This window comes from Lagopus muta, chromosome 4, assembly GCF_023343835.1.
Source record: "Lagopus muta isolate bLagMut1 chromosome 4, bLagMut1 primary, whole genome shotgun sequence".
Classification (NCBI taxonomy): domain Eukaryota; kingdom Metazoa; phylum Chordata; class Aves; order Galliformes; family Phasianidae; genus Lagopus; species Lagopus muta.
Genome location: NC_064436.1, coordinates 34,228,416 through 34,240,540, shown reverse-complemented (window position 1 = coordinate 34,240,540; position 12,125 = coordinate 34,228,416). Strand labels below are relative to the sequence as shown.

At 36.4% G+C, this 12,125-nt stretch overlaps 1 protein-coding gene across 12 annotated transcripts in view; it reads left to right on the top strand.

The window, feature by feature from the left end:
- BLTP1 (bridge-like lipid transfer protein family member 1) overlaps positions 1-12,125 on the top strand; it is a 109,238-nt gene that overhangs the window by 75,267 nt on the left and 21,846 nt on the right. For 10 of the 12 annotated variants that reach the window (XM_048941263.1, XM_048941260.1, XM_048941261.1 and 7 more), the window contains 11 exons: positions 1,870-1,967; positions 2,259-2,444; positions 2,921-3,089; positions 3,636-3,847; positions 5,841-6,039; positions 6,603-6,662; positions 7,630-7,856; positions 8,375-8,575; positions 8,777-8,907; positions 10,116-10,239; positions 11,209-11,318. In XM_048941263.1, coding sequence (XP_048797220.1) covers positions 1,870-1,967; positions 2,259-2,444; positions 2,921-3,089; positions 3,636-3,847; positions 5,841-6,039; positions 6,603-6,662; positions 7,630-7,856; positions 8,375-8,575; positions 8,777-8,907; positions 10,116-10,239; positions 11,209-11,318 — 1,717 coding nt within the window. The remainder of the gene's footprint in view (positions 1-1,869; positions 1,968-2,258; positions 2,445-2,920; positions 3,090-3,635; positions 3,848-5,840; positions 6,040-6,602; positions 6,663-7,629; positions 7,857-8,374; positions 8,576-8,776; positions 8,908-10,115; positions 10,240-11,208; positions 11,319-12,125) is intronic. The other 2 variants (XM_048941268.1, XM_048941266.1) reach the window with 1 other exon arrangement.

Genomic DNA, 12,125 nt, shown 5'->3' with positions numbered 1-12,125 from the left:
GTGACTGCATAGTGGAAAAATTCATTAGTAATTGGAAACACTGGAAAAGTAACTTAGCAAGTGGTGTATAAGTGAAAGGAGTGTTTGTGTGTGTGTTTTCACATTCAAAGACACACGTAAATATGCATAATACAGCTCTGCAGGTCCAGATACACTTCAAAGATGCAGTGAAGGAAACTGAACATATCTGAATTGCTGAATGGGAGGAAGAAAAAGTTTTATACCACCTTATGTTTGTTCGAGGCAAAATACGTCAGCATTGTATAGTAAGAGAACACTTGGGGAAAGAACAAAACTTTAACAGCTATCATTATTCTTTTTTTAGTTTTTTGAAAGAGCATTAAGCAGCAAAATAGGAAAGGTATATTATATACATTATATCTTTTACAGCATTTCACAGTTTCGTATATTCAGTCTCTTCTCTGTTTTTATGTGAGAGATTTATTACCATTTGCTGGTTCTTTGCTTTTTCAGACCATAAATTTGGGAGTAGTAGCCTGCTGTTCTTTTGGATGTGACTGCTGCCTTCTGTACTGTGCCCAGCAGTACAATTCAGCAGGAGTGTGGTCAGGCACGAGCAATCCAGACCTGGGGCCTGGGTGCTGAATGTGAAGCAGTGGGAAAAAAGAGACAGCTTTGTCCTTTGGGCTTATAACAAAGTAATTTACATGGCTTGAGCTTCCCAATTAGCCTAGTAGACTGAAGTGGATTTCCTAAATATGGTTTCTGTTCCACTAAAATATCAATAGTTAGTTTTTACACAAGGATAAATAATGTAAGGTGGAGTTTCACAGATCACAATCCAATTAGTGAACAGAGCACTGTAAAAACAGTTTTTAATATCTATGTGGATAACATATGGAATATGTGGAATATATGGAAAAATAGTAACTCCTCTTGCTTCTCAGAGCCCTCAGGTTCCTATTGTAGCTTTGCGTGACCATAGTTAAGAATATTTAAGGGTGGTTAAAAAAGCAGGATCATAGAATGGTTTGGTTTTGAAGGGACCTTTATGTTCATCTAGTTCCACCACCCTGCTGTAGGCAGGGACATCTCCTTCTAGACCAGATTGCTCAAAGCCCATTCAGCATGGCCACGAATGCTTCCAGGGAGGAGGCATTCACAGCCTCACTACAGAGAGGAAAGACACTCAGATAAATATTGGGTGATTAAAAACTTACTGTATATAACATTTAAAAAAATCCATGATTTAACTACCAGCTCTTACCACCAAATAACTAATTAGAAGAGTTGGCATTTTTCAAGAGAATTAATGGCCTTAGCCTTTCCCAGTAACAACTTGTTCCTATAAACTAGGATGGAATGCGGATAAGATCTCAAGGGGTAGCTAAGACAGGATTGCTGCTTGAACTTAGGGATGTATAACTTGGCATGAAATGTGCCAGGATGAGGAATTAATTGCTAAATTAAATTGCCAGAGAATACCTTCTTCTCCATTATTGAAAGATATTGATATGATTTCAGTGCCTCTTTCCATGCATGGTATTTGGTTGGCATTTACTTTGTACTATCAAGTAATAAGAAAATATGTATTTTTTTCCTGCACTAATATATTTTGAAAATGAGATTTTCAAGTTGCCTAGCAGGCTTCGAGTCCTCCTGCAGAAAGTCTGATGAGGGAGGATCATATCTCTTTGTCTCCATTTCTAGTAGGGAAGTATTAGCTATATTTAACAAGCTGAACCTATACTTGTGTATGTCATGTCTTCAACCTATATCTGTTTTTATAAAACTTTAGCAAATTACTGATAGAAATGAGGCTTAATTCGATGTCACTTTCTTAAAACCTATTTGTTTTACAATGTTTTCTGTGTTAAAAATCTGAATGTGTATATTTATTGTGTATAGGAGGTGAGCAGCCAATACCTCTTTGGAATGAACATGATGGCACAAGTGATGGAGAAAAACCAAAAATTCTTTTATACTCATTGAGCCTACAGTTTAAGGTAACCTTATAATGATAAAACAATGGCTCTAGATGCTATTAGTGGTGGAATAGTTTGGTTTACACCTGAAAGCTAACTGAATCAAGAATACTCTGCGTGAAGAATCTTGAATTTGCTTCCAGTAGTCTTATAGTTTATTGAGGTTTCACTGTGAAAAATCATTATGCCTTTTTTTTTTTTCTTCTTTTTTTAGATGCAAGGTGAAAAAGATTTTTTATTTTATTCCCCCCACTTCTCTTACTGCCTTGGAGCCACACTTTAATTTCCTCCTTTATTTTCCTTATTTATTAGGGAATTCAAGTGACGGCTACAACACCCTCGATGCGAGCTGTAAGATTTGAAACTGGATTGATAGAACTTGAACTCTCAAACAGACTTCAAACCAAAGCAATGCCTGGAAGTAGCAGCTACCTCAAACTGTTTGGGAAATGCCAGGTGGATTTAAATCTGGCACTAGGACAGATTGTTAAACATCAGGTTGGTGTTCATCATCTATCCATATGCTGTTGAGACTTAGTAGAGCATGATTTAGAAATGCAGAACTGAGGCAACTGATGGTTTTGTTTTCTTTCTTTGTTCTGATAAAACGATGGAGTAGGTATCACCTGGAATAACTAATTCTGTGGTACAGAAATATTTTCTGTTGCCTAGAAACAAATACAAGTTTTAGAATCTAGACGTGGTATCAAAATAGATAATCTGAATAGTTATTTTATTTAACAGTAAACTTATTTTACAATAAATAAGAAAAATAACACTGTGATTAGAAACTAATGGGAGGAAATTGATTATCCTCAAAGAAGATTTGGATCAAAGAAGAAAAGGGGGAAGGAGAGTTCTTCACTTCATGTTGTAATTCTACATTTTGTCAAATAGACTAACTTACTTCTCCTCCTCCCTGACCTCCTCCCTGCTATGAACTTCTCCTGCGCTCCGTTTCTGAACATTCTAAGGTTTATGAAGAAGCTGGCTCAGACTTTCATCAGGTCGCCTATTTTAAGACAAGAATTGGATTAAGAAATGCTCTCCGAGAAGAAATCAGTGGCTCATCAGATAGAGAAGCTGTACTTATTACTTTGAACAGACCAATTGTTTTTGCTCAGCCTGTGGCCTTTGATAGAGGTATGGAAGAGACAATTGCTGCAAAATTTCTTTTCATAGAGAACAAGCTATTTCTTTCTTTGTTTTTTTTTTTTTCACAAACAGGCTTGCATATTCAAGATTCAGTTTATTTCATGCCAAAAAAAAATGTTTAATGAAATATCCTAGCTATTTATAGGAGATCTGCTGCTTGCAAATAGATTAAAAAGTCCTCATGTCAAAAATTTGATTTAGTGAGATGATTATTTCTCAGGTAGTTTGGAGGAATATGCTTTTGTATGTCTTCCTGAAGCTGAGAGCAGCATTGTTTTCTGTATTTTAGTGCAGTAACCAGCTTTGCTGGTCTTGTTCTTTGCACCATGAACCTCTTAAGTACATCCTGAGTATGTATATGTGTGTATGTGCACTCATGCCCATTGCTAAGCATTCACAGCATAAACATAATGGAGAAACAGTACAAGTAGAGAAAAAAAAAAAAAAAGTGGTTTTTTGTTTTTTTGTTTTTTGTTTTTTGTTTTTTTTTTGTATGAGTTCATTTCAACCAAGCATTCTGGTTTCTTCCTAAAGCTGTGCTATTTTGGCTGAATTACAAGGCTGCATATGACAACTGGAATGAGCAGAGAATGGCTTTGCATAAAGATATTCACATGGCCACAAAAGAAGTAGTAGACATGCTGCCTGGAATCCAGCAAACCTCTGCACAGGCTTTTGGGACTCTATTTCTTCAGCTGACTGTAAATGACTTAGGAATTTGCCTACCCATCACAAACACACCTCAGGTAAGCAAAGTATCTGAAGCAGCGTGGCTGCTGAGTCTGTTGAAATACCCGTTTTTATGTGGTATATGGCTTCTATGTACATAAATGTAATTCTTTGTTACACCGATGAAAAAGTTGTAGCATGTTGATAATTGCAGTAGTGATGGTGTTCATGATGGAAATGGCGTTCTAACTTATGGCAAGACAAAGTTATGCATGCTTCAGCTGGTCCCTCTGTTTTGGGGAAATGTACTGGATTCTCATTTATGCCATATGCCTTTTAAAAGTCCATGGAAATGTTCACGTGACTCATATTTCCTTGAAAACTTGCATCAGAAATTTCAATTAATCTTTTTCATATGATTAAAAATAGAAAGCCTTTTTAAAATACGCAAACGAACTATTGTTTAATCACAACGAGGAATGACAGTATGAATTACTACTTGATTTGTGTTTTTCAAGCAGTTACTTTCATTTAAGAATTCAGATTAGGTTATAGAAAGAGATGTAACTATAGTAACTATAGTCGCTGGCATAAAGTATATCATAGGGCAGGGAGATTCTAATATGATGTACATGACAGTGTATTTTTTCATGCACTGTTAACTCATTCTGTAAGGGAATGTATGTTGCATTATGCTTCTGGTATCCCTTCCTGTGTTTAAGTTTAAGGAGAAACGGCTCAGTGGAGCATCTGAAGGGTCGTGCTTTGTGGGCCCACAGCAATCCTTTCACAGGTTGTGCAGGTTTCTGAGTTTCTGGGCAACCAGTAGAGCATGTTGCAGGACATTTCCTCAGTTCTGAACGCAAACCTGAATCCTGATTCTTTCTTCAGATAAATAGGAAGGCAGCTCAATCAGTGGCCCTCACTTTCTTGGAAGTATGAAGCTTTATTCTCAGTTACAGAGCAATTCTTTGTAATCTGTATTCCTTTTGTTCATCCTGCCTTAGAAATAACTGCAGTTGTGTCTGTCTCTTCATATGTAAAAGCATGATCAGCACCTCTTAATTACAAAATAGAAAACACTACATTGCCTGTTGACAGCAGTTTAAAAAATGAAATACACATAACAGTGGAGCATTATAAGGATAAATAGTGCAATATAGCTTCAAGAGAAAACCCTGAATTCAGAGACTGTTCCAGTGTTGAATAGAGAATATTCTTAAAGGGAAATAATTCCAGAACAGAAATGACTCATTTTAATGATGTAGAAAGGAATAGTCATAATACATTGAAATATACAGGAGTAATGAGGCAATAACCAAGAACTCATAATGACATAATATTCTGGTACTTAATCTTGTATCTGGCAGCTGCAGACAAAGCAGACGGTATTTTATGCTTTTATGTTTAAAAAAAGAGTAAATTCTTTTTAAAAAAAAAATCTGGTTAATAAAGCTGTATATAGAACAGTATGCTTGCAATAAATATGTTGTATGAAAAGAAGTATAGCTTTAGAAGAGGGAGTATGTGGGCTTTTTTTTTTTTTGCCATTGAACAAAATGAGAGACTAACATAAACAGAGAGCTGGAAATTAATCAGACAATTTGTGTATTCAATGTTCTACACCATCGTAGATAACAAAATAAACACCAAAAAATCTTGCAAGTCTAGAAGCTGCTTTTCATCATCATTTGATCAACCTACAGCTTTGCTTTTTTTTTTTTTTTTTAACAGACTAAAGCCCTGAAATTTTGTTCTGTGCTTAGGAAGTAACAAAATGGTTCACAGTACTTGAGTATCTAGTCCATGATGAAATGTAGATTTTCTTTCCCTTTCCAGATGAGGTCAACTTCTATTGCCCTAATGTGATTGCAGTGTTTGCTAGAAAACAGCAATTCAAGACATTATATGAACAGATGTGGTACTTTTGAAACTTTGTGCAGGGAAAGGAAAATACAAAAATATATGAGAAAGGGAGCAGTTTTGTGATAGGAAAAGATAAACATTAAGTGTGTAGTCAATATTCAACTTTGCAATTTTGAGTGAATTCTCTCTGATATTATTTTCCAGTCTAACCATACAGCTGATCTTGACACTGGCTCTGCTTTAGTTCTGACCATTGAGAGCACATTAATCACCGCCTGCTCCTCGGAATCTTTAGTTAGCAAAGGTCACTTCAAAAACTTCTGTATCCGCTTTGCTGATGGCTTTGAGACAAGTTGGGATGACTGGAAACCAGAAATAAGAGGAGATCTAGTCATGAATGCATGTAAGTAAGATTTCATACCGCACAATAGAATTGCAGATATAAATCTCCATTTACCCTTTGTTGCTCCTTTTTAAACTACTGAGCTTTCCCCACAAAGAAAAACCTTTGGCTTTTTGAAAGCAAAATAATGTGAATCTAAACGGTCGTATTACTGTTAGAACACGTTGCTTTCCCTTATTAAGGGACACTGTCTTACCGTGAGAATTAATTTGATGTTTTGTCTGATAAATGTTGGAAGAATTAGATATATTGCTTTTGTATGATGTCATAAGGTCCCAGAAAATTTTCAGTGTTTTAATACAGATGATTTTCATTTATATCAGACTGAAGGTTCTAGAATTCATGTGAAATTTCAGGTTGATATGAACTTGGATGTTACCTTGTAAATTCAACCTTAACAAATATGAACAAAGGAATTCAATGGGAATTAAAACTAAAAATCCAGTCCACTATGCTTAAGCCTTGATTATGGAGCACAAGAGACTTGAGGGGGAATTTGGAAAGGCTGGTCTAAAGCAACTTCCAAACTGTGTGCGTAACCTGCTCATGTGCTTTATATGCAGGTGTTGTGCCAGATGGTACATATGAAGTATGTTCTAGGACAACAGGACAAGCTGCAGCAGGTAATATACTTTTTAATAATTACATTCAGATATAAATAAAGAATTCATAAAACAGGAAAATTAAATGCTTTGATAACTGTGTTGTAATTTAATTGGTGTGGGTTTTTCTGCGTGTATCAGTTTGTTCCTTGATTGGAGAATAGTTCATTGTAACAGCTGTGTTGTCTTAGCGCTTCCTGAGACAGTTCCTGTAGTTCCCATGCTTTCTCCTCCCAGCCACACCTGCTGAGTTCTGACATGCTTCAAAACTAAGTGACACTGTTTATCGTAGTCATTATACCTGCAGTTTGGTGGTTCTCATCTATCTGCCCAAACATTGCATCTGTAGTGTCCCTTGTACCCATAGTTTTGCTCACAATGGTCCCTCATTTGTTTTTCTGTGTTGAGGAGACTTGGGAATAAAATACATGCTGCAGTTAATAAAAATATATCTTGGGTGGAATTCTCAATGGAGAGAAACAGGCTGAATTCATTTAGAAGGAAAAAAAATACATTCTGTAGTTCTGCTTTTCACAAGAACTGGATTTTGGTGATACAAAGTGTGGTACTCATTAGAAAAACCCTGGGAGGACACGGTATTCAGATGACACGCTATACCTATATCATCCTCCAGCCTCACTGTTCAAGGACTTGACACTTTGAAAAGAAAAAAAAAAGGGGGGGGGTGGTATTAAAAAAGTCAGCATTCTTTTCATGCAGATGAACATCCTTTAGACTTCCTGCTATTAGAAATCCTGCTTTCGCTATTAACTTTGCTGAAGAGTATTTATTTTCATTAGATTTGTCTGCATACATAATGTTTTGAAGAAATAATAACTTAGTAGCTGCAAAGTTGTAGCAACAAGCTGCGGGGTAGATTTTCCTCAAAGTTCTTCCCAAGTGGGCAGTGAAGACATTTCTTCATAGCTGATAAATGCTGTCTAATCTAACTGGATAAACATTCTTTTTTTTCTTTTAATAAATTCAGAAAGTAGTAGTGCTGGAACCTGGACACTCAATGTGTTATGGAAGATGTGTGGTATCGATGTTCATATGGATCCAAACATTGGGAAAAGACTGAATGCTTTAGGCAACACCCTCACAACGCTGACAGGAGAAGAAGATATTGATGATATTGCTGACCTCAACTCTGTAAACATAGCTGACTTGTCAGATGAGGATGAAGTTGACACTATGTCTCCGACTATACATGCAGTAAGTTAATCAACCAAAATAAGTACTGTTGATTGCAATGAGCTTGACAAAGTTTTCGGTCAAAAGGAAAGGTCTTAGTCTTGAGTTTTTTGAGTTCAACTTGCTAGTCTCATAGCTTGTAAGATTCATGTTTCAAACAAACAAACAAAAATCTGTTAGTTTTCTAATGCCATATTAAAAACACAAGACACAAGAAGTCACAGATCATATTTCCACTGGTGTAATCTAGAATTTGAATTTGGAAACATGGAGATACGATAACTAACTTCAGGTGCCTGAACTGGAAAAGCTGTAGCTATATGTATGTTTTCTTACATTTTCTTGTAAGTGTATAGAGTGTATTACTAACATAAACAAATGAAAGAAACTTTCTCTGGTACATCTACCTAATAATCTGTTAATCTTATTTTTCAATTTCACATAGAACTATTTTAATAGGTATTCTATCGTGAATGTCTCTTGCCTGCCACCGGTGAAGATTTCATCTCAGAACACTAATGTTCCTGTTTGTTGTTTAGAAATCAGGTGGAGGTTCATTTTGTGGAGATGCACGCAAGCTAACATTTGGGCAGCGGATTGTAAATCACCTGCTGGGTTTGAGTCCCACAAACCAACGATACTCTGTTCCTGTAGAATTTCTGTTGGGGTCAGCGAGCTGTGATTCTCTTCAGTCTAGCAGATCACATATGAAAGCAGGCAGATCCTGCTCATGGGGACATGTATGTAGTAGCTAAATTGTGTCTAACTGAATGATGGGCTTTGGATCACTGGAAGAATTCCAATCGGCTGCCTTTTGAGTTGAAAGTGATTCTTTTGCATGCTCTAGTCCAAATTTTAAGGTGTAAAATTCACTTTTTTTGTTGAATCGTATTCATGTCCAGTTTCTGACGAGGGCGTTGATACGTCTTTATTTTAAATAGGAAATTGTTGATCACCGGCGGCAGGGAGCTTCTAGCATTCAAACTGGAGAACAGCGAGGAAGAAAATTTGTGAAACGTTTAGTTGATATCAGAGAGCTCAATGAGCAAGCTAAAGTTATTGATGACTTAAAGTAAGTTGGATTTTGCTTTAACTCGCACAAAGTTTGGGGATAACAGACTGCAGCTGACTTCTTTCTTTCCCTTCCTTATCATATACCTTGCAGCACTGTGATGGTCAAAAGGGAATTGCTGGTTTTTTTTTGTTGTTGTTGTTTTTTTTTTTTTTTTTTTTTGTTGTTGTTTTTTAATAATAAAAGAGGGAGGAAAGAAAAGACTTTTCTGATTCTCCATGAAAAAACAAAAAGCAAATATCAGTTTTCTCACATTCTTTCCCAAGCATCAAATTAATCTCTTTGGCTCTCCATTACAATGACAATCATTATCAATTTCTTGTTGATCCAAAATTTTAATTCCCACTTGACTTGTTATTATGGTGACTACTTTAACGAAGTAGTAAACTTAGTCTTGTTCACTGGAAGAATAAATTGACTCTTTTTGCATCTTGTACGTGGTATTTTAAAATAAATCTCACATGATGAACTTCACAGAACATTGAAAGAATTGTTTAAAATTTCAGAAATTTCATCTTTGAACTTTGTTATTTTTCACAAATATGGTTTGTTGGACTTTTGGTTTTGCTTTTTTTTTCTCACCTACAGTAGACTAAGAGTTATTTATGCATCAGTCATGGAGAGGAATATAGAGGTTGGTAATTAGGTGTTAAATAACAGAGTGGAGACACTTGTATTGGAATAAAATTACTGTCAGCGTTAACAGGCCAATTGTATCTGAACTTTGGATTTTAGGCTAAATGTTCTTTAATGTGTGTTCCACAATCAAAATATGCTTTGGGTCTATTCTCACTGTACAAGAAGTAGAGTACACTGTGATTCTTTCAAAATAGCAGGTACTTTAAGGAGTTGTTTAAGTTATTTAGTGATATGTATTGTCCACATGAGTTAGCCCTGTGTTAATACTGTTGTTTGGTGTCTTCTTGCATACTAGTTTGTTCTGCATTCTCTATCTGCTTTGCTAATTGATTTGGACACTAAAACCTTAAAATCAAAGAGTCCTCTTTAAGGAAAAAACACCCACCTAGAAGTTGCAATATGAAACAAGGATAAATCTTCTGAAGCTATATTTGGCGCTCATAAAACTCCTGGGGAATACCCCGTTTTTTTTTTTCAGTAAAAGCGGAACATCAGTGCAACACTGCTTTTGAGACAGTGGAAATAGTGCTATCTCTTTCTAAGATAACTCCACTGTAATTTATCTCCAGAAAATTAGGTGCGAGTGAAGGAACTATAAATCAAGAAATTCAGCGCTATCAGCAACTGGAGTCGGTGGCTGTGAATGATATCCGCCGAGATGTTCGAAAGAAGCTACGTCGATCCAGTATGAGGGTGAGCAGTATCAAGTTACTTTTAAACATGGTTGCACTTGCATGGTGTATTTCTTTTCTGGTTGTTAGTTAAAACAGTGAAAATGCTTTATTTTTTTAAGAAAAGGAAGGTACAGAATAAGAAAGACTAAGAATATCAAGTGGTTTAGGTAACCCCTTAGTTATAATAACACTGATAGAAAAACTGAAATTTCGTAGATGCTATAATGTAGATGTATTTATTTTCACATTCATAAGATCAGAAATACATGTCAGAAAATGTGTGTATGAGGATGTAGTTCACTCTTTGTGGAGGATTTTATAATGATTCTTAACTGGACTGAAGAATGCCAGATGCCAGCATGTTAACTGCCTGGGCAAACAATAGATACCCACTGTATTTCTTTACATTTGTCATATGTATTCTCTATAATTTTGTTCTCTGTATACATAAACTGCGTGTTTCTAAAAGTAACTGAAGTAAAAATAAAAACAAGCTACTAAAGAGAGAGCAGAAGAAACTGGACACACACACACACAAGTCTTGCAGCTAATCCATGAGCATATGGCTGTTATCCCAGAACCTGGTAATAAAACTGACAAAACATTATTTTCAGCGTGCACTAGTGCATGAGCTTCAAGTACAATGCTTCATTCATGAGGAAGTAATATATTACTATTGTGTGCAGCTCTGTCTTCTAGCTCATTTTCCTCTGTTGTAATAGTGAAATGTAGGAAGGATATGTTTCAGAGTGTTTGGATTATTAGCTTTTAGCAACAGGACACTACAAATTCCAGCAAGTGTGAATGTTTATCCAGAGGTAAAGATGAAGGTGCTGGCAAATGCTGATAAAGAGATGCATTTTCATTCCTGTAGTACATAAGTATCTTTTTTTTACCGGCTCATCTGTGTGAAGCAAGACTTCAGCTTTCCTAAGTTTCTTTCTCTCTATAGCCTCAGTGTTGTATTTAAATATTCTTTTTGGTTTAGGCTGCTTCCTTGAAAGACAAATGGGGTCTCAGCTACAAACCTAGCTACAGCCGATCAAAGAGTATTTCAGCATCAGGAAGACCACCTCTGAAGAGAATGGACAGAACAAGGTAAATGGTGATGGTAACAACAGCATATGTAAAGAAGAAACACTGGACTTGGGCTGTTACGCTTCTTCTTAGACATCTAAGTAATGCCTACTATTTATTTACCAGCTACAAAAAGCACAGTAACACTATTTGATAGAGCAAATTCTCAGCTCCAAAGCACTACTTTTCAACACAGTCACTATCATTAACTATGCATTAGAGCCTGCATACTGCACTCATTAAAGAAGAAAAAAAAAAAAGTGCACCAGTGGAGGTGACCCCACTGTTCAACAGTTGCTATGATGGCATCAGATTTTGCCCATGCAGTCCATCTTTCATTGGCCCAAACAGATGGAAGTCAGAAGGCGCAACTGCAGGCAGTAGGGTGGATGTGGTAGGACAGTCCAGCCAAGACTGACAATGTACTCCATGGTCTTCAAACTTGTATGGGGCCTGGCATTCATGTGTTTCAAGAGAAAGGTTGTCTTCTTCTCTGGCCTGACTCTGGAAGTTTGAGACTTAAGTTTAGTCAGTGTTGCAGTGTAGCAGTCAGTGTTGATGGTTTGTCTGGATTCTGGGAAATCTGGAAGGATCACCTCTTTCCTATCCCAAAAGTCAGTGTACATCGCTTTACCTGCTGAGGGATGCATCAAAACTTTTTCTTCAGTTAGGAAATCACGTTGCCACTCCATGGACTGCTGTTTTGACCCTGACTCATAGTGCTGACACCATGTCTTGTCATCTGTAATGATGTGATCAAGGAAACTGTCACATTCAGTCTTGTATTGGTTCATTAAGCCCTGACAAACTTATATATAGTATTCTTTC